The sequence below is a fragment of the Psammomys obesus genome, unplaced genomic scaffold, assembly GCF_907164565.1.
Source record: "Psammomys obesus unplaced genomic scaffold, mPsaObe1.curated_primary_1811, whole genome shotgun sequence".
NCBI classification, from domain to species: domain Eukaryota; kingdom Metazoa; phylum Chordata; class Mammalia; order Rodentia; family Muridae; genus Psammomys; species Psammomys obesus.
In genome coordinates, this window is record NW_026586463.1 from 3,971,649 (window position 1) to 3,994,733 (window position 23,085).

The 23,085-nt window shown below is 40.5% G+C and overlaps 1 protein-coding gene across 1 annotated transcript; it reads left to right on the forward strand.

The window, feature by feature from the left end:
- Positions 1-9: 9 nt before the first annotated feature.
- Srek1ip1 (SREK1 interacting protein 1) lies at positions 10-21,665 on the forward strand. Its single transcript, XM_055601914.1, has 5 exons — positions 10-170; positions 8,350-8,397; positions 14,077-14,220; positions 15,679-15,751; positions 18,191-21,665. Exons 1-5 carry the CDS (start codon positions 158-160, stop codon positions 18,372-18,374), a joined length of 462 nt encoding a protein of 153 aa, XP_055457889.1. The 5' UTR covers positions 10-157; the 3' UTR covers positions 18,375-21,665.
- Positions 21,666-23,085: the final 1,420 nt, after the last annotated feature.

Below are 23,085 nucleotides of genomic sequence, written 5' to 3' on the forward strand. Positions count from 1 at the left end.
CGCCAACCCTGGAAGTGCATCCGGCCTTCCCCGGCCGAGAGAAGTTGTTGTGGCTAAGTGGGAGAGATCGCTCTGATTGTGCGTTGTCTTCGCAACGGACTTGAACGCTACACGATCTCGAAAGCCTAGGACTCCGGCGACCCCACTCTGCTGCGTCATGGCAGTCCCAGGTGAAGATCAACGGCAGGGCCCCTCTCACACCAGAGGCGTAGGGGAGTGCAGGGTGCGGGGTGGCCGGGAGACCTCCCGGATTCAGGCAAAGGCCTAAAAATTTAGAGTTGGTTGGTTTACATGAAAAAGTTCACACTACAGATATAAAGAGGGTAAGAAAAGAGAGAGAGAGGTCGTTTTCCCGTCGTTCTCAGGCAAGCCCAAACTGCACAGGATTACAGGGAAAGTGTTGTTATAGGAGGGACAGAGGACTTGGGAGCAGTGGACTGTAGGCCTAAGTGGACAAGTTGCCCAGAAGACTGACGGTAACTTTCATGGGGTTTCAAAATAAAGTCCGAAATAGGAACATTTGGCGGACCCAGGTAGCCATACACATTGTACTGAAAGTCAAGTCGAAAAGCGCATCTGGGAGTTTGTTCCAGCTCTTCCTACCTGTAGTTGTGGCTGTAGGCCAGTTGCTGTACCATTTTGAGTCCCAGTTTCCCTACCTGTAAAAGAGTCGTAAGATTCTAGGTTTCACGTTTATGTTCATAGGTTTCTAACCTAAAAGCGGCAAGCTGCTCCAGGGATGTTTTTGTCTGCTGCTCCAGCTTTCTGGGGAGTTCTTGGAGCTGCAAGAACTTATCCAAACCCGCTGGCTTGGTCAGGAGGTGTTTCTGCAGAACCCTATTTTCAGGCAGGAGCTTTTAAGATATATATTACGCCTCCCTTCTTGAAGATTCACATGTCACAGTACTGTAGAAAAGACCCTAAAAATGTTTTTGAAGCCCCAACTTTGCTTAAAAGTGCCCTTCCCGCTACTGTTTGATTCCCGTCTTTTGTTCTGTGGCAGCCTTTTCTGAACTTTATTCTAGAGATGGCTGTTGAAGCGTAGGGGCATTGCTTTCTTAACTTCCGCAGTTTGCAGAGGAGTTCATCTGGAGCTATGAGAAGAGAGGTGACTGTACACTCTTTATGAAGTGTGTTGCAGTGGAGCATGATAGATACCTTAGAACTCAGCGGGGAGAGGGGGGAATTTACAGAAAGTGAAACTAATGTAGCAAAATAGTAAGGATACCTAGCAGGGAATAGAGAGTACAAAAGGATGTTCCAGGTGAGACCTAAAGAAATGTGAGAGGGAGGGGAGCCTGCAGGGAGAGGAAGTAGAAAAGGAAATGAAAGATGTCTACTGTGGCTAACATTCATTACGCTAATGTGATGGAAATGAGACATTAACTAAAGAGATAATCACATTAGCTAACATTTACTATGTAACCCATGTATCTGATACTATGTCAAACATTGTATTTTTTTTTTTTTTCTTACTTTAAGGGCCACTGCTGTGAGATAGCTGTTGATATTCCCACTTCACAGACTGAGAAATCAAGTAACTTGACTATTTCAAGATCTAACGCAGGTCACCCTAGCTCTTCCAAAGCCACCATGCATGTGAATGCATTTTCCATGAGGAGATTTCCTTTGATTGAAGGACCTTATAAGCCAATACAAACTGTTAGGACGTTAATAGACCACTTAAAGGTTTTAAGAAAATTACACTTTAGGATACAGTAGCCTAGAGGAGAGTTAGTTAATTTGGTGATTAAGTTAGTTGGTGATGAAGGGTGATTCTGGTGAGTTATGACACCATTGAGGATGTGGTTTCATTAAGAGAAAAGCAGCTAAGCTGGAGGTGTGTTTTAGGTGGTAGGATCACTAAGAATTGAAGATTGCTTTGATGTGGTAATGAGGAAATGAGATTCACCTGGTTCTTGATGTTAGCTAATTGGGGAGGCCTCATAACTGGGAAGACACCTGTCAAGAGCAGAGTTTAGAGAAATGGCCACGAGGTCAGTTTGGAGCTTGTGTTGAAGTTAGTCTCGCACAAGAGTGGAAATAACTAATAGACAGCATGAGAATACAGGGATATTAGGCAAGAAGTCAGAGTCAAAAACAACACATACTATAGGAATCAAGGCATAAGGCAGGAGGGACTGTGTAGACACGGTGGATGATGTCTGAAGGCAAGATCTGGAGCCGAGGGAATAATAGCATTTATGGGGATATGCTCATAGCTTGCCTGAGCATTCGGAGAGGCTTTGGTGACCACTGCGTCACCGCTGCACCCAGCATTGTCCCTACCAACCCTGCTCATTCTTTGAGCAGGCTTTCTGAGTGTCCATGCAGTATAAACGCACCAGGAGACACACTGTAAAACTTCAGGAATGAAAATGTGCTACTTAAGAAAAGGGACAAAAGCGACTTTTCTTCTAGCTTTGTTTGAGATGCTCTTAAATTTGAGGCCAGTGTTAAAAAAAAAATATGTTAACCTTTCAATTCAAAATAATGCCTCTGAGCATGATAATAAATTGTGTCATTAAGCTAGATGGAACGACTTACATAAACTGCTTAAACCCACCAAAAATCAAGATAATAGGCATGACAGGTGGCATGACTGCACAATGCAACTGCTTTAGAAAATACAGTCCCAGAAGGTATTAAGATAATTTCTTGGATGATCGATCCAGGCACTGCATGGAAGGAAAATAGGGCTCCATTGAGGAGATCATCAAGAAGGACAAGCATTGTGTCATGCTCCTTTATTTTAGGTTGATGGATTCAGCTTGGGGTGATTGTGCTCCTAGTTATTATAAGGTATAACTATGGAGTAATGAGGCTGCTTTTCACAAACTACCAGCCTTGTCTGTTTCAATGGTCACGTGCTTCCACTGCTGTTCCTCAGCATTGTATGCTAGCGTAAGCCATTATGTAGGTAACAATGAGATCCTGAAGACCTTAGAAAAATCTTAAGACACTTAGTTACTTGACAAATAGCACTGAGCATAGGATTCAGCGAAGTTTACTTGCTTTAGAACATTTTTTTCCCTCCCCTCATAGTTGTTCTGATTAGCTCGGTTGTTGAAGTTTTGTTCTAAGTCACTGTTCTCCGTCAGGAGTTGACCTGGCACAAGTGACAATGTGTGTTACTGATGATGGTGGCACAGAAGCTGACCTTTTTATGTCTCTCAGTGAAGTCTGTACAGCCAGGGTAGAAGAAGAGGACAATGGCTAAGTTAAGATCTCATTCTCACATCCCTTGAGCACATTGCTGAAGCATCTACGTAATAATGAAAATGTGAGCTCACACCACAGCCAACTTTCCTCACTCCTCAAACATGCTCTAGGTAACTTCATTTCTCTCTCACATGGTTGCTGAAATAATGTTCCTAAATCATGTCTGAATCTATCATTCCTGGCAGAGGGGGCAGGGAATCCAGTTATCTGTGGATTTTGTAATTCTCTTTAAGCCACTTAACTTTTCACTGGCTGTTTCCTTGTCTTTCTTCAGCTTCTAAAATACTAAAGCTCCTTTCTCTACAAGAATGAAATGTGTATTCCTGAGTATTACCGATTCTTTTCTGCCTTTTCCTGTCCTCCTTATGTATTCTCCAAAGATGTAAAAATAACTGGCATGGCTCTTTTCCTACCTCTCCTGTGTTTTTCTACCTGTGCTGTGCACCTTTGTTACTGTCATTCCTTCATTATAGTCCACACATGCCTCAGATTTTCAGCTGCCTGCACTTTTTATGCTTAGTAGCAAAACTGTATGTTGTTTTTCATGTTGCCCAGCACAGTCTGTCATGCATTACAACTACGGGTAGGGTAACCTAGTATGATGTAGCTTCTTGTAGTGAGACTTTATTTTTATGGCTTTTCTAATACCAATTCACAGCTACACCCATATACAGGATCTGTAGTTCATTTATGACAAGCACAGTCCAGTGCTGGCAGACTTGATTCTGTTTCAGTAGACAAGAGATGAAACTTAATATCCCATGACAATAACGTTTGGTTACATATCTAGGACTTACAGGTACCTGGGCTCCCCACTTAAGCTCCCATTGATTTGGGGTAGAGTGAAAAGGGAAGTTAGGGATCTTAGGGTTGGGAAAAACCACAAGGTGTTCTTAGTTGGAAACAGTTGCAACATGTTTTTGAAGGAGACTTTGAGATTTCTCTAACCTGGCCCTATAATTCCTTGCTAAGTGTAGCTCAGATCTGCCTGAAACTCACAGTACAGTAGGCTGGCCTCAAGCTAAGGCCTCCAGCTGCAGTCACTGTGGTTACTAGGGTGTCACCATACCCAGCTTTGCTTTTTCTTGATAGGTTATTTTGTGAGGCGAAAGAAGGAAGCATTCTATGCATTTACTTAAGTTAGCTATTTCATGTCAGTAGTTTAAGGGACTATGACTGGATTACTTTCATTCCTGTCTTGGGGTCAAATGATTAAGAAGATATTTTAAACTAAACAGTAGGACCTCTGCTCTTTCAAGAAATTCATTTAGCCTGCTTTTTAAATTCATGAGGAAATTCTAATTTCTGGTTGTGTTTGTTTTGTTTTGTTTTTTCTATTTGAGTTTCACTACCTCATGTGAGCTCCCAAAGAAGAGTATATCTACAGCTAGGAATATAAACTAGTGGAAAGGCTTAAACACTTGGAGTTTTATTTTCTCATTCAGCTTTATGTTTTATACAGACAGTAGCACTCCTATATTAAATATCCCTACTTTTTGAGGTTAAAAAAAAAAGAAAATGCAATAAATTAATATTTTATTGAAGCCCTGAAGTATGTTAACTTAAATGCTAATAAGATGACCAAATGGAAAATCTGTAGCAAAACAAAAAGGAATCAAACCCACTCTTACTGAATCTAATCAAATTAAAAGTGAAAAGATGTCACAGACACAGCTCAGTCGCTTACACTTACTGTTGAAGTTAAATGATGACATCTTCAGAGTACAAGGCAAACAGTAAAACTAGGAAACTGAGTTCTACTCATTGCTGTGATGGTAAAGAAACCACCTAAACGGCTGCCCCATGATCAAGGGGGAAGATTTTTATTGACGATGAGAGAGGGAGAATAGCCAGAGGCATCTGGAGGAGTCTGCCACTGGTGCTTTTCCAGGGGAAAGAGAAAAGGTGGGGACCGAAGCAGACTGCAGGGATATGGAAGCACAGAAGGCAGCATAAATGGTGGGAGAGTCCTGCCAGTTATAAGGGTTATATTCCAGGGGGAGGCAGGCAGGTTAGCTGTAGCCTGGGATTGAGTGTGGGGCCCTGACCTGCTGGAGGGAGGCTTGTTGGAGTTAATAGAGAATTAGGTGCCCTTTGTGGTGATTGAGGGGCAATAGTAGTGGATAAGAAATTAGTAGCTTCTGGCAAGTAGAAACAAGGTTTCTGAGGAAGAATGAATGTCCAACCTATGCTGAGCCCAGACTGTCATCTCCTGGAGCTGGAACCTGACAGTTACTGTTTTCAGTGGCCGAATGTTGACTTTGAGTCTAGTGTGGTATACATGGGTAGAATCTCTGCACAGGGGAGCTAGAGACGTGAACAGCACTATAAATTTGAAGTCAGACTTGCCAACATAGTAAATCATAGGCCAGCCAGATCTACAAATCCTCTTAGAATTAATTTTTGGCTTGGGAATCATAGACAATGTAGCTTCTAAGTAAGTGCATTTATATCAAATCTGATGTTTTCTCTGTTTTGAGAGAGCAACCAAGAGAATCTCTTTGGTTTTTCTCTTTTTCTTTAGCCTTTTCTGTTTTACCCTTTGAAACACTGTCTCTGCTGTGTAACCCCCACAGCTCATGATCCTCCTGCCTCAGCTTCATTCTTCTCTGATCCTTTTCTTTTCTCTTTTGCTTCTTGCTGTTGCTTTTTCTATGCTAACTGCTTTACTAAAATAATTTACATATACTAAAAGCCCTGCAAATAAAATATGTGCAGTTTAAAGACTCTGTGTGTTTGATAGACTATAGAAAAAAAGAAATAACTGAAGTAAAGTTCAATTTCCATGCTATATAAATGCAACATCCCAAACAGTTCTGCCGCCTCTTTTCTTCTTCCTGTATGTTAGGGATTGTTCCATTTCACAAAACACTGGCCTCATTCCTTCATACCATAATTTATGTATTATTTTCCTACTTATATTTTTAAAGTTACAAGGTATGTTGCTTCAGTTAACTTTATACATAGTTGTATAAAGTTGTATGTGTGCAGGTAAACTGTAGAAGTTCCCAGGCAGAACAGTGCTGGATTAAGGCCTGGTGCAGTGCTACTTTGTTCCCCACTCACCTTTCCAGCATAAGCTCCACTCAATGGTCTCTTCAAGCTTTTCAACCTGTGCTTCTCTGAGAAGTGAAACAGAATCCTGGCACTGTTTCTAATAGGCATTTCACATATAATGAAAAGTACATGTCTTCTACGTGTTTCAGAGCCATTACTGTTTCTTTTTCCATACACTTTCTGGCCCACTCTTTGCTCCCTTCTGGTTTTTCCCCAGTGGCTGTTGGTCCTTTCCTCAGGATGTACGGAGTTTCCACAGTCCTTTCTGCAAGTTACAAATATTGTTTCGCAACCTCTCAAGTGTAATCTGAGTTTGCTGCTGGAGGTTTTTGTGCAACCCTCTACCCACCCCCATCCCCAAAACACACACACAACGTGGTCTTATTATGTGCTTCTAAAGTGACCTTTCGATTGTAGGTCTGGTTACAAAGGAAAACTTGAAATGGGCAGGCATCACCGACCAGCCCAAGCTGGTTAGTGATAAATAAACCAAGAACATCCGCGAGCTGCAAATGGGAGGGAAAGTGGATCTCTGCCCGGGGAAGGGACCTCACCAAGTGGCTTTGCTGATCAGTTTGACAAAGATTTTGGAGTACCATTACACCAGCAACAGTTACTGTCCGGACAACAGAAACTAATGATTAAATGGCAAAAGAAAGAGGCCAAGGGGTTTATTGAATAAGAAAACCCTTGCTGGCAATGCTCAGAAAACATAAAAGGTGAAGCAAAGCCAACTGAACATCCTGCCACTGTAATCAGTGCCTTGGAAAAATGGACTCCCCACCCCCAACCTCCAAATAGGGTCTCATGTCATCCAAACTGGCCTCAAACTCACTATGTAGCCCAGACTAGACTTGAACTCATGATCCTCCTGCCTAAGCCTCCCAAATGTTGAGATTACAAATGATTAGCTAGAAGCCAGATCTTGATAACAGAATGAGCTATGATTGTATCACTGTTTTTCAGGTCTGTAGTATCATTTGCTGTGGCCTAATAGGCCCATGTAGAAACTTTTCATTGGCCAGATAATCTTGCAAATAATCACAAATGAAGCTGGGATCTTAGTTTAGCCAAAGGCTAGTGATAAAGAAGCTTGTAGGGAGATCTGGGCATTTCTTTGTCATAAAAAGTTTTGGTTTTGTTAAAGAAGATAGCCTGAGAGGAATGTCATGTTTTATTCATTCTAAAAATATGAAACACTTGAAGAATGAGTTCACATCAGTGTTTCTTGCTATATAATGAGTTCAAGTCTAGCCCAGGCTGAGGTGAAATGGTTTCACATCTGCCTCTTACTGTTGGTCTGTTGCAGAAGTAATACTGGTGCATGAAGCAGTTTATTCAACATCTGTGGTTTCTATGGAAACAAACTTAATACTGACCCATATTCTCTGAGGTTTTTTTGTCAACATACAATTATATTCATGATGGAGAAGCCTTAGATCAGGTTAATCCAGTTTTGTTCCACAGTGAGTCCTGTTTTGCTGTGGCAACACCATCTATGTATACTGACAACACAGAAATATTGTGAATAGTTGTAAACATTTATCAGAATTGGATACATGATTACTTTGTTTTTTTCTCAATGTTCAAGTGGTGAATTTAAGTAATTTTTTTTATTTCACCTAACAATTACAGTGAATTTTATGTAGGGAATTTCTTCAGTTTCTTTGAGAAAGGTGGAATTATTTCTTTCTACTGAAAAACAGAAAAATATTTGTTACACCTTAATGCTTACACACACACACACACACACACACACACACACTGGAAATTAGTTACATTTCAGCATTAGGCCATCTTCTAGAATTTCTTCCCCTATGTGTGGGGTTCCTAAAATGTTTAAAGCTCTCAACTATAATGCTGTGTTCCTATTGAATTTGGGTAAATTCACTTTTAATGAGTTGATTGTTCATCAAAATAATTGAGTGGTGTTGCTAAGATGAGAGGTTTTTGTTTTTTGTTTTTCCAGGAAATGTTAGTACAAATGATTATCGTAGCTTTTCACCATATGATAAGGTCTTTATTTTCACTTACATATATTTTCCCAAATGTTCTTCAATTTTATTTCAGGTTGCAACAAGGACAATGTCAGAGCAGGCTGCAGAAAATGTGGCTACCGTAAGTGTGCTGAAAAGCAGCATTCTGTCTACTGGGATTGCTTTCTTGGGCCCTTGCTTCCTGAGGGAAGGATGACTTGGTATCCTGACATCAGCAGCTCGGTGTGTAGCCCCTGAGCCCTTCCCAGGATTTGTAGTTGACTCAGTAGGTGGTAATGGGGTTCAGAGGTTTAGTCTGTTATCATCATGGTGAGAAGCATGATAGCATTAGGTAGACATGGTGCTGGAGAAAGAGCTGAGAGCTAGTTCTATACCTTGATAAGCAGACAGCAGAAGGACACAACTGACTTGAGCTTCTGAAACCTCAAAGCCCACCCCCCACAGTGACACACATCCTCCATACCTACTCCAACAGGGCCACACCTCCTAATAGGGCCACTCCCTATGGGTCAAGCATTCAAACACTTGATTGTGTGGGGCCCATTCCTATTCAAACCATATCAGCCATAGAATCTTATTTTAGTGTATTATTCTGAGGTTTAATCACCTTCAGAGTTCTGGACAGTCATCTCCACTTTCTATTCTGAATTGTTTTGGAATAGAAACTCCATCTGAAGCAGAAACTCTGCTCCCTCCTTTCTTTAGCCCTTGATAATATCTGCTGTTCTACGTAGTTCTGACTGGAGGAGCTATACATTGTCCTGGTGTCTGGCTTTTTCCCTGGCATGTTTCAAAGTTAAGCCATGCTGTACTGTGTACACATGTTGACATTATTTCTTACGGCAAAATGCCGTTGCGTTGTCTGAATATACTGCACTTTCTTTATCCTTCTGAGGTAGGTACTCAGTTGTCTCTATCTCTTGGCATTACAAATAATACTACAGTGAACATTGTTGGGGCCCTGATTTTCATTCCTGTAAGAATACTCTTAGGAGTGGGATTGTTGATTTGTCTGCAGGACTTTGAGAAGCCACCTAACTTTTCTTTACTGGCTACTTTGTATTCCTACTAGTAATAAATAAGGCTTCTCATTTTCCCATATACTCACCAGCATTTATTACTTTTCCAATTTGATAGAATTTATAGACGAGTGATAATAAGAATATTTGATCAATTTACCTACTTCCAGCTACAGATCGGGTAAAAACCCTTGAATTTCCCAAGTGAAAGAGCTAATAGGGTGTCTTTTGTTACCTGTAACAAATATTTTCCAGCCAAACTTGAGTTTCTTCTTATGACTCTTTGTGCATTCAGCATGGACACTGATTGCCAGAGGACCACACAGGTTTGGAAGGTTAAAGCCAGTCCTCCAAGAAAGGGAGCAAGAATTCATACTGGTGACTTCAGTCTCTGGTGGTCAATGATTTAATTAGCCGTGCCCATTTATGATGGAAATCCATAGACAACCCTAAACTACAGGGTTCTTAGAGCGTTTTGAGTTGCTAAATATACTGGGATACTGAGGAGATGGCACATCCAGAGTGAGTCACCCCCACAGACACACCCCAATATTCCCCTGTGCATCTCTTCCACTTAGCTGCTTGTGAGCTGTGTACATCAAAATAAAGTGCAGGTGGCAAGTTACCTGCTTCCTTTCACTCAGTAAACACTATAGTGAATTACCAGGGATGAGGAGCTTATGGGAACTCTGACTTCATAGCTGGCCAGTCTGTGTGACTAGCCGAGACTTCTGATTGACATCTGAAGTTGGGGAGCCTTGTGAAACTGAATCCTTAATCTGTGGGGCTGCACTGAGCCTGGAAGGTGTCCAGACTGGGCCAGCGAGCTGTCTCGGTGGGTAGCGTGATCACCACTTTAGCCTGACTAGCTGACCATCCCTGCAGTGCATATAAACATAGAAGGAAGGAGCTAACTCTGCAGACTTGCCCTCTGACCTCCATTTGCACACCTTGGTGCACGTGCATGCCCCCCCCCCACACACACACGAAGAATAAGTAAGATTCAGGAATGAATTGAATAGTATGATAGCCAGGTAGTACCCAGAGAGTGAAGAACTAATTGTTGGTGTAGAAAGTTTGCTGTGGGAAGTGTTCTGAGCAGTTTAGACCATTCCAGTAGCTGTGAGGCTCTATTTCATTGTCGTTTTGATTTGCTTTTCCCCAGTAATTGGGAACAACTGCTCATATGTGTTTTGCCCATTTGTACTTCTTTTCTGATTTGTTTGTCTTGCCTTCTTTTGACAAGGTCATGCATTACTGAGTTTTACTTAGATGAGAGTGTGAAGCATCTAACAAGTTTCTTATTTATTTAATTACAGTTTATTCACTTGGTTTTTTATTTATTTTTTATATTAATTACAGGTTATTTACTTTGTATCTCAGCTGTAGCCCCTGCTTCTTTCCCTCCCAACCCCACCCTCCCTCCCTCATCTCCTCCCTGCTCCTCTTTAAGTCCACTGATAGGGGAGGGCCTCCTCCCCTTCCATCTAACCCTAGCTTATCAGGTCTCATCAGGACTGCATTATCCTCCTCTGTGGCCTGGCAAGCTTGGCTGCTCCTCCCTCAGGAGGAGTGGGGGTCAAAGAGCCAGCCACTGAATTCATGTCAGAGACAGTCCCTGTTCCCCTTACTAGGGAACCCACTTGGAGACTGAGCTACCACAGGCTACATCTGAGCAGGGGTTCTAGGTTATATCCATGCATGGTCCTTGATTGGAGAATCAGTCTCAGAAAAGACCCCTGGGCCCAGATATATTTGGTCCTTGTGGCGCCCCCATCCTCTCCACGTCTTACGAACTCCCCTGTCTTTCATATGATTCCCTGCACTCTGCCTGTCTCATCTATGTTTAATAAGTATTTTCCACATTCTGTTTTTCTTTTTCCTGGTAATATTCTTTGCGATTTTTTTTAAGTTTGACAAAATTAAATTTTATCTTTTCTTTTTTTCTTTTGGTGTTAAATCTAAGAGTTGCTAATGACAAATACAAAATGGCAAAGATTTGCCTGTATACTTTCTTCTAAAAGTTTGGTGGTTTGGAGTTTCATGTCTGTTGATCCTCTTTGAATGTGGTTTTGTAGATAATGCAAGGTGGGAGTCTGTGTTCTTACTTAATGTGTGGGAAGGCACTTGCCTCAGCTGCCTGCTCTTCTCCCCCTGAGTGAGAAGCACTCTTGGCAGAACTGTCAGCCATTGCATTTTTCTCTTCTGGCTACTATGGCAGATGTAAGGACAGGATGGGAGGGATTGTGCTTCTCCTTAGCGCCTGGTTTCCTGGTTCCAGCTATTATGGTCTGCTCTGTTGTCTCTGCAGAACATGATGGCAAATGCAGTTTGTGTTCACCTAACTGCAGACCGGAAGTACTGCTGGCATCCTTTTTCCTCTTTTATTCCATCTGGGCTTTCAACTTATGGAAAGGTACAACCCACATTTGGAGTGTGTCGTACTGAACTGGGTGTCTCACTGAACCCAGAGTTTGATGATTCAGCTACTCAGCCAGCTTGCCCTGTCTCTGCCTGCCAGGTGGATTACAAGTGGCCCCATGCCAACCTAACCTGACCTCTTTTTGCAGGAGATATAGTACTTTGTTCACTGAGTCAACTCTCCAGCCCCTTACAGTCTAATAACTCTTTCCTCTCCATCACCTGAGAGTCTATATAGAAAAGAAGCCATGAGAAGACAAATGGTTGGGGACATGATGATATCCTAGCATCTTCACTTACACCCAGTAAGAAAACTAACAGCAACAGACAAAAACCGAACTTTATTTGCAGTTTCACAAATAATTTGCCATGTCACTTTCATTAACTAAAGCTAAAACAGTTGTGGGACTCCTAAGCATTTTTCTTATATGCTCACTTCAGTGCCAAGCATTTGGGTATAAAGCTAACAAGTGAAGTAAGATTGGGTCAGGAGGAATTCTGGTCACAATTAAGCAAGCTGGGCTACAGTTGAAGCCCTCTTTTCTGGGCCAAGTGCATAGCACTGGAAGGAAAGAATGTGATAATAGCAGGACCAAACCAAGAAACCCAGCTCAAAATAAGGAAAGACAACCCATCTCGGTGCTGGGATGCAGAGGGTCTTAAAGCAGGACTGCTTGCTGAACACGCAGTGAGTCACACACTGAATGGCCTCCAGGGCCCTGACAGTGGCGGGATGGCTAGAGTGGAGCCAGTCACATAAAGCCAAGATTCCTACCCTACCTGACAGTCAGGGATTAGGAAAATTTCACTTAACCATCTAGGAAAGTTAGCAAGAATGCTCATGATCTATTTGGGAACCTATAAAATAGCAATTACAAGGAAAAGAACAGTAAGGACGGGGGCTGGAGTGATAGCTCAGAGGTTAAGAGCACTGGCTGTTCTACCAAAGATCAATTCCCAGCAACCACATGGTGGCTCACAACCACCCATGGTGAGATCTTATGCCCTCTTCTGGTGAGCAGTACATGTAAGCAAAACACTGTATACATAATAAATAAATAAAAATCTTAAAAAAAAAAAAAAAAAGAACAGTGGCTTTCAAATGTTTAAAAAAAAAAAGAACAATAAGGACTTGGCAACCAAATCTTTACCTTTTAAGTATAAAGAATGAACTGTACAGTTTACATTGAGGTAGGATCTATTTTTCCAGTGCTAAGAAATTACTGTTACAAAAATGGTCTTATAGGGGCTGATGACAGAGCTCAGTCAGTAGAGCATTTGTCTAGTGTCCTCTAAGTTGTGAATTCAATCCCTAGCACCACGCAAACTACAAGCACAGTGACCCACACCTGTAATCCCAGCGTTCTGTTGGGAAGGGATAGAACTGAGGCAGAACTTCATAAAGGTTTAATAGAACCACTAAAATGCACACACTCTCTCCCTACCTCTCTCCTTCCCTCCCTCTCCCCCACCCCCTCTGTGTTTGTATGCGTGTGTTCACTCATGTGCTGTGGCAACATCTGACATCAGAGGAAAACTTGGGGAGTTTGTTCTCTTCTTCCACCATGTGGGTCCCAGGGATGAACGTAGGTCCTTAGGCTCAGTAGTAGCAAATGGCTTTACCTGCTGAACCATCTGGTTGGCCCCGCTTTGTCCTTTTTATTCAGTCTACGACCCAGCCCACAGAATGCTGTGTAGGATGCGTCTTTCCACCTCTACTAACCTAATCTAAACCTTCAAAGCATGCCAGAGGCTTGTCTTCAGGTGAGCCTTGACCCTGCAACATGAAGTTAGTGATAACCATCACAGTGAGCAATGACTGAAGCTTTCTATTTAGAACAATTTTAGGAAAAATGATATTGGATTTAAGTATTTACTTTTTTGCAGCCTTTAGAGAAGTATTTTTAGTTTTGTTGATGCTTATGCATCATGACCACGTTAATTAGATGAAAGATGTAACCTCATGAGTTAGTAGTCAAGCCAAGGAGGAAACGCTACAGGGAGGGAATAAAATATGAAGTTTCGTGTATGAGAGTGTGTTTTTGGTTACCCTAATCTAAATAATGTAAAATAACCTGTGGTTATAGAAAGAGAAAAGGCAGTGATTCGGTATTCTCAAGTCCATGACAAGTGCCCCCGCAGTGATTCTTGACTTAGAAGTTCCAGTGCGTAAGGGAAGAGTTCTGTTGGAAGACTGTGTCCAAACAAAAGCAAAGGGAACGTTCCACACAGGTAGCAACAAGATGCACGTTACAGCTTTGGTGAGTGAACTTGTGCTCCGTTGCCTACTGTGAATTACCAAAACAAAGGGCACAGATATGCATGTAGTTTTCCCTCTCGTTTCTTGTTTTCTTTTTTAGCTGGTCATCTGACATTTGAGTGCCGCAACTTTCTCCGGGTAGACCCCAAAAGGGACATTGTATTGGATGTCAGCAGCACAAGTAGTGAGGACAGTGATGAAGAGAATGAAGAACTGAGCAGACTGCAGGCCCTGCAGGAGAAAAGTAAGCAGTGCCTTCCCCCCTCTGTTTCGTCGTCTTGTCATGTCACGCTTATGTAAGTGTGCTCATCACAAAGTTGTCTTTCCTATTGCATGCAAGGGCTGCAGCATAGGTAAGAATGTAGGCATTGACGGAAGGCATTGGCATAAAATTATATGCCAATATAGTATCAATTCTGAGACCAGGAGGCAAGTCTTCTTCTGATTCCATACTTGGCGTTTTGCTTTTTTTCATTTACACTGGAATAAGACGAATATCAGACTTCCAGCTCCCACCGACAAATATCAGAGATTTTAGACAACCAGAAGCTTACAATTTTAAATACACAAAGAATCTGAGGCATGAACAAGCAAGAATTCTAAGACTACCAATATATAAGCCCTAGGAATTTCCTTTCTGCTTTTGGAGATATTCTCGCCAAGATTTACCTAAGTGGGGCTGGAGAGAGGGCTCAGCAGGAGGGGCGTGTTATGGATCCAGGAGAACTGAGTTCACCTCTCACCTCAGGATATTCACAATTGCTTGTGCTCCAGGTGATCCTCCACCCTCTTCTGACTTCCACAGGACTTGCACACAAGGCATACAGGCACATAAGTAAAAGTAACTTTAAAAATCATTAAAAGATTAATATAAGACTTTTTATATTACTTTAAAAAAACAAAACAAACAACAAAAAACAGCTGCAGTTGACTATAAAGGAGGCATCTCTCCTTTTATAGTCCATCTTGTATCTAAAGCTATTATAAGTTATTATAATGGGATAAACAGGAAGTTGTACACTTATAAACTTCACATTCTCTATGTAGCTATTATATCGAAGTAAAATGTTAACTTATTTAAAATGAGGATTTGTACAGATTAAACTCATTATGTTTTAGGTTTTCGGAGTGCTTCAAACAGTAATTTCTGTATTATTCCCACTTGAAGTAAGAAAAGCAGCTAACTGAGGAATCCAGCTGGGCTGAAGCTTAATGCCACAAACTTTGTTCTTCATCTGCTCTTGCTGAAGCCCATTGTATGCTGTGTTTTCATTTCTACTTTTCTTTGACTCCTCTTCTTCTTTGACACAGAAGCTAGGTCAGGATGTGTTGTTTGATTATACATATTTTTAAGTTTTCCAATTTTCCTCTTGATACTAATTTCTAGCTATGTATTATTGTTATCAGCAAGGTGCCCAATATGACTTCATTTCGAAACTTGTTAAGATATAGTTTATGAGCTAATGTGATCTTCTGGGGTTCCCTAGTTGAAAATAATTACCATTATATCGTCATTAACATCTATGAAAGAAGTCATCTTGGAGGTCCTTGCTTTTACCTCTTAATCCTGTTTTTGTTGTCTTCATTGTTCTAACTGTAAACTAAAAATCACACACGTGTACACACACACAAACTGCATATTAGGACATAGACTCATGCTGACTTCTTGGTGGGTTTTTTTCCACCACTTTCTCCCTTACAGGAATAAATGAAGAAGAGGAGAAGAAAAAGGAAAAGAGCAAGGAGAAAATTAAATTGAAAAAAAAGAGGAAAAGGTACATTTTAATGAGTTATTTACTTGTTGAAAACAAAAACCATAAGCTGTTAGTCCAGGAAGGCTCACAAATTTTATTTTTCACATAGTCTAGTTCATTTACTATTAGGGTTTTCTTTATGAGAATAAGATGTTTAGTAAAATAGCAAAGCCTTCTACATTAGAAATTAGGAGTCAGAACTGAACTCATCACTCAGTCACCTCACCTCTTCTCACTGGAGCAAATCGAGGACCTGATGAGGGTCAGCATTGCTCCCTTTTATACATTTGTGTTCTTGAGTTTATGCTTATAACAAGAGCTGATTTTAATTGGATGCACATCTAAAGCCTTATTTTATGCTCATTTTGAAATTGGATTCTCAATGTCTATGTCCTTTTATTGCCATGACTAAGAAATTGCTTTATTGATAGAATTTTGTAAGCCCAATCTTTCTTCAGATCTTTCACAACCCTCGCTAGCCATTTTTTAAATTTTGCTGGTAAGACTTTTAACGACTGTTTAAAGAAACTGATCAAATGAAGTGAGAGGCCAGTCCTTCTCTGGTTATTAAGGACGGTCTTATTCATACTAAAAGAAGCAGACATGTTTGTGAGCATGTGATCATAGTTAGGTCTAGTCTGGACTTTATTCTCTCAGAAGTTTTTTGTTTTTTTTTTTTTTAACCTGGTGTTACCACTTTAATTCCATAATGCACTTGATTTTGTATATTTTAATACTTCAGAAAACTTGTGAATTTGTAAACATTAGCTCACTTTCAGGTGTTAGGAGTTGAATAACCTTTAACAGAACTTCTAGATGCTTAGAGCTCAATTTCTGACTAGTGTATTGCTGTTTGTGCTATAGCAGCAGGCAGGATTGCTTACAGGAAACACAGAGCTATATAGTCTTCCATGTTCTGATATATTTGTATGTATATATTTTTTACATGTGTATATGTATGTATATATATATATATATGCATATGTGCATGCTTATTTATATTATGCTATATTATTATTCATACCTGACTGAATTATATTCAGACATGTCTCTGTCAAGCCGCACAGGCCTTAGGTCCTGAATCCCAAGCATCTTCATGCATGCACAGATAGCCACCTACTAGTGTGCTATGCCCAAACCTAGTTTTGCCTTAAAGATGAGAATCCAGGACCAAAAAGCTGAAGAAAAATGTGCAGGTATTTTTCTAAGATGCTGTGTGTGTGCAGATAAACAGACCAGCAAGAGAAAAGCAAGGAAGTGAGGGGAAGCTTGGAGTCAGGGGCTCCCCAAGCCATTCCTAGGGACAGGGAACCCTCCATCCTGCAGCCCATGGATTCACTTTGCCTAGGGTCTGTCTTGAAGTTTCTAAATTTGGATTTTAGTCCCAATATTTAGATTGCTGAGCTAACTTTTAAAAAAATTTTTTAATTACGATGCAATTATAAAATTTCTCCAGCCCTATACCAACCATATACCATATACCACTCCCCACTCTTTCTTAAATCCATGACTTCTCTTTTAAAAACTTTCAAATATATTTATATTTCTATATAAATAGAAATATAAGAGATAGATAGACTCCTAAATATATAAATATAACTTGCTCAGTCCATGTAATGTTACTTGTATGAATAAACTTTTAAGAAGCCTGTTGCATTTTAAATTAACTCAGTTTCTGTGTTGTCACATATATTTTTGTTTTTGCTTTACATGAGATCTAAAAAGGTGACTTGTTTGTTTATTTGTTTCTTTAACCCCACCCTGCATGCCTATATCTGAGAAGACAATTTTATGAGTGTTCCCTCAATTTTGTGTTTAAATATTAGAAAAATATAATGATAAATTATCTTCATTCATCTACATGCTGTATTCATTTAAAAACACCCTTTCTGAAACTAATAAAAATTACAAGGAAATACAAGTGTTCATTTCTATCACTCTGCAAGCAGAAGGATCAAATTCATTATCATGAAAAATCACAGGCATTACAAAAGTGCTTTTATTTTGTTAATTTGCAGCTCTTACCCATTCACACTGAGGAACAATTAGGATCCTTTTTCTATTGAGCCATAATTGCATCCTTTTGTGACTTAAGAGAATATGCTAACAAGTTATCGCTTACAGGAGTGGGTTGTGTGCCTGAGGTCAGCGAGCTCTGCTTCAGTTCCCCATAACATTCTGAAGGGCAGGCAGCCCAGCATGCAAGCCTGTGACAACCCCAGAAAAACGGGGGATTCTCAGCGAGCCTAAAGCCCACCGCATTAACTCAAGCTGAACAAAATGGAGATTGTGGCTTTATCAGCTTCTGTGACCAAGCAGCAAAAGTTTTGAATTTGCGTTTAAAGAGAATAGGAAGCTGCTTTTCGGTACCCTTCCTCTCCCAAGACCTGAGGCAGCTCAGACCCTACTCAGTTCTCCAGTGTAACTGCAGTGCCAGTCACTTTGTCTTCTTGCCCATAGGTCTGACTCCAGCTCCGCCGAAGAGGACTCTTCGAAACAGAAGAGACAAAAGTATCAGAGAAAAGAAAAGAAAAAGGAGAAAAAAAACAAATCAAAAAAAGGAAAACACCACAAAAAGGAAAAGAAGAAGAGAAAAAAGGAAAAGCGCTCTTCCCTTAGCCGTTCTGAATTCACCAAAAAGTAACTGAGTCTTTGGCCTCACTCAGGAAACTGAAGAATTCAATTTTTTTTTTTTTCAATTATTGTACCTTCCTTGGAATTGCTATATAATTATACTTCGCGGCAAATCCCAGCCTCTTCCATAAAGACATTTTCACAGGTTGGGGCCCTTATCTCTCTGCCTGTCTGTATTAAATCCATCTTCTTACTTGACAGCTGTGCCTCAAGTATAGATATGTGTACATACAAAGCACACCATTTTGGCTATTTGTGTCTGTGTGTGTTAGACTAGGGCTGTTGCTTAGTCAGTTAACTAGCACATGGCTTTACTGCAGTCAAACAATCTACACAGCAGCTCCTGTGTCTTGTCTGCCCTCGGTGGTGAAGCTACTTTGGTGGCAGTGACTTGCTCTTGATACTTAATAGCTTTATGTCCTCTGTAATGGTATGAAGATAGTGAGGTTCTTCAATGTTGTTTTTAAAGTTTAGGCTTTTTAAATAATATCATTAATGAGAAAACTGCTTTAATGACCTTAACTAGTAAGTTTTTAAACAAACAGGAGCTACAGGAAGATAATAATGAAAGTATTTATAGCAAAGTCATTGTTTTATGAAATGCATGTTTTTAGCACTTGCCTCATGTTTTTATAACAATTAAAATATCCCCTTTTTAAAGAGAATCACTTAGCTTACTAGAAGGTCTGGCAGGGAGATTCTGTGCTGGTCAGGATTATTAGGGTAGGCCCTGGGTTGATTTACCAATGTGCCATATTGGCATGTCTTACAGTGATACCTCAAACAGAACTTTTTGTGTGGAAACAGCAAAATCCTCATTAAACCTGATTTTTATTATATCTAATGTGTATGATGCTTGCATGAATGAATATTATGGCAGTTTTTATAAATGTTTGCATATTTGTTTATTTTTTTGAAAAGCTTTTGGCGTGAGTTTCACACTGAACTTCTGGCTTCACAGATAATCAATGTTAATATTTCCTCTTTCGCTTCAGTTACATCTTAGCAGCACTGTGAAAAATTTTTAATTAAGATTTCTATTCTATACTTTTTTAAATTAAAAGGTAGCATCGTGAAAGCCTTTGTATAATAATGAAATTTGTATATGAATAAGATTTTCAATGACATATTAGTAGATTTAAATGTTTCTTACATTTTTATTTTCATGGTAGTTTAACATGTAGTATTCTCTAATCTCAACGAATTAACTCATTCTGCCATAAAAGCATTGAGAACCAACCTGTTAGCATAGAGCAGCACCAAAGTTTCTAAGTTACCTTGCTATGGTGCACTTACACATCTTAAAATTGGTAAGTAGAGACATAGCTGCGGACCATTTGTGGCCATAAGATCAGATGTGTACACTTGGCCTTGCGTGCTGGAGAGCTTTACCAAGTCTTCCCTTACCCAGCACCCATGCTGCCATTCTCTGGCCGACTCCCGTAATGTACCCTCACCTCTGCTCAGATTCCACAAAAGCTACACCCACACCCTTCCCCAACAGTGCTTCCATGAAACGTGCACAACTTCAGCTTTTTTTCATTTTAAACTTTAAAAAGAAATAGCAAACACTGCAGAAATAAATGGCCTTGTCCCATTGCGTGTGTTACATTGTTAGAAATGACAGCAGTTGTAAATGAAGAGTTCATCAAAATTGTAAGTTTTATTTCTGTTAATTGTAAGAAAATGTAAGTTGACCTTTAATGGTTTTTTCCCCCTTGGGTTGTGACACAGCTAATCATTCAGAAGTGTTATATATAATCAGCCCCCTCACTCAGTAATCTACAGAAAAGAAAATATTTTAATGGACCAGTCATTTTCCCTCAGAAGTAATCTTAACATTATTAATGTCCCTATCACATTAATATTAATAATTATGAGGTATCTCATCTGAGTAAAAGACATTCCTTTTTTACGAAAGAAAGAAATTGTTGTTACTGCAATGAGAGGCAAATCTCATAAACACCTTCTAGGAATAGTCATGAAATTTCTTTTTAGGCACTGAGACACAGAAAGCAAACTTCATTTAGTATTAACAGTCCAGAAGTGCCAGTATGGTAGTCCTGTGCAGCCTGAGCCTGTACCGCCTTCGCCACACTCCATCTCCCATCCCCCTCCGGGCAGCCTTTGGCCATACCACCCTGAGCACATCTATCCCAAACTCCCTGTGTCACCCACACCAAAGTCATTTATCCTCTGGGGCCTTGGTGGCTTTTGCGCATGAAACCTCAGATCAGTTCTAGCCCTTAATGTATCTACTCATAGATAATATTTCAGTGAGATTCAGATAATATTCTTTTTAGCAAGTATTACAGACACAGCCAGCATTTCTGTGAAGGTTGAATGTATTATTATGAGTGCTAAACATACTAACTTTCATAGATAAATGGTATCCGCTTAGTTATATTTCATTTTCATCAAATGCAGACAGAATTTGCGTGTAGATTTCTGTCTGTAGCTAAATTATCCAAACACTTTGAAGCTATTGCTTTCAAGCTGACAAGCCTGCTCCTAGGCTTCCCCATTCTTTATTTTATTTTCATGTCTGTTGTCTAGAAATTCTCAAGGGTTTTTGTTTGTTTGTTTTTTCTTAGTTTCTCACATTTAGCACATCTCTTACTCCTGTAGCTCTTGGAGAACAGGGTGTTGATAAGTGACAACTTGGGCAACTGTGTGTGCACCTGTATTTATGACAGTCTAAAGTTAGAAGGTTCTAGGTTACTGTCAGCCTTCTTACTACTAGCTGTAGTCTGTGCCTGTCTGCTTCCCTGAAGAGCCCACCGTCCAGCCCGTAGGAGTACGTTTAGAACTGTATCCACGCAAGTAACAGACCTGAAGATTCCTGTGAAGAAACACAGATGCGGCCTGACTTAGTTGGCAGCGCTGAGAGGGCCCGCTGAGAGGACAAAACACCTGGATTGTCCGGTATTAAAGTTAAGAGGAATCGGGCCCTACCTGACGAGTGAATGCTGGGAAGACAGCAGTGGCCTAGAAATGAGCTGTGTGCCTGAAAGAATGGAAGCTTGGCATGGCTGGTGTCTGTGTAAGCCCCTGGGTGTAAAAGCCAACACACCATTTCAGGCTCCTGGTGACCAAGAGGAGGACTTGGACGCCATGTTTGGGAACAGACGTTTTTACTCTCTTGGTCTTGAGATGTTACAGTTTTAAGGAGGGAAATGGCTTTTACTCAGGTTTGATCTCATCTGTTTCATAATCCTGTTCTATACTGTTTTTTTTCTATACTTTTTAAAAGATGAAGTTGCTGTCATTAAAAGTCATTAAAGATAATTTTAGCATTTTATGCTCTGTTGTTTATAAATTATGCTTGTATTTCCTAAAACATAGTAATAATAAAAATTTAAAAGCCTTATTGTACCATCAGATAAATCTATCTCAAAATTTCAAAATCTAATTTCATGTTTAATTTTATTCTTGACAGGCTTAAAACTATCACTGCGTTGATATTGGTGAAGCCCAAATAATTAATTTTTGAATATATTTTTCAAAGTACAGACTGTGCCATAATTAATTGAGACTTCTTGCTTTTCATATTTTGATTGGTTTTTGAAGCACTAACACTTCAGAGTTACAGAGACACATAACTTGGTCCTTTCAGGTAAGTGAGCTGCCTCTGCAGGTCATGTGTCAAGGAGCCAGCTGGTCACCGTACTAGGTTTCAAACTGGACGGTTGGTATCTAAGAACAGAGGTGACACTAACCCAGATGCTAAGGCCAGGGTCTTCTGACCTCACTCATGCCCCTCCCTTCAGCTGCTCTGTAAGAGCTCAGCACAGCAGAGGTCCAGGGTCACTCTTTTGGATGCTGTTTATGGTATGCTACTCGACTTGGCCTCTCCCCCAAATATGGAGGGCGTGGGCCCCAGTCTTCACTTCCTCTTCAGGTCATTTATGGCCCTGCTCCTTTCAGCAGTGAAAGCGGAGCTGTACCAGCGCCCTCACTAAACGCTCTCCACCTAGACACCCACACGAGGTGCTGTACTAATACACTGCTCCTGTGTGTCAAGGTCGCATGTTTTCTGGTGCCCTCCATACCACACCCCAGTTTTTGGAGACAGGATTTCTCTGTGTAGCTGTGGCTGTCCTAGAACTGGCTCTGTAGAACAAGCTGACCTCAGACTCACAGAGGTCCGCCTGCCTCCCTGCCTTGCCTGAGTGCTGGGATTAAAGGCGTGTACCACCACACCCCACCCCAGCCCCAGATAGTGTGAGTGCTGTATGGGTTTGAGGCCAGCCTGGTCTATAGAGCCAGACCCAGGACAGCCAGGGCTATCCATGGAAAAACCTATCCATGGAAAAAAAAAAAAAAAAGCCAGTAAATAAAACAACTTAAAAAGATCAGTGAAAGCTCTGAGCCTGCACAAAATAAGTGAAATGCATTTGCTTTTCTGATCTCAAAAAAAAATTTATAATTAAAAATCGTATAATTAAAATGTCTTAACTTTCAAAATCACGTACTCGCTAGTACATTAATATTTAACCTTTGGCAAAACTATAAATAGAGAAGTAGCACATATTATGGTGATGACCTGAAAATCCTTTCAGTATGGCCAAATGTAATCACTTAAATAAAATTTACGAAATGAACATGTATCACTTCTGTAAGCCTCATTTCAGGTATACCCAGTAGCCACTTAAGGTTGGTGGCAATAATGTGAGACTGCAAGTAAGAACCTTTTTATCCCTCCAACATTACACAGTACC

What these genes read in the sequence shown, in the direction of transcription:
- Srek1ip1 (XM_055601914.1), top strand. An exon ending in CTGCAGAAAATGTGGCTACC is followed by an intron (nt 8,398 to 14,076) that starts GTAAGTGTGCTG and finishes TTTCTTTTTTAG; the next exon opens with CTGGTCATCTGACATTTGAG. An exon ending in TTGAAAAAAAAGAGGAAAAG is followed by an intron (nt 15,752 to 18,190) that starts GTACATTTTAAT and finishes TCTTGCCCATAG; the next exon opens with GTCTGACTCCAGCTCCGCCG.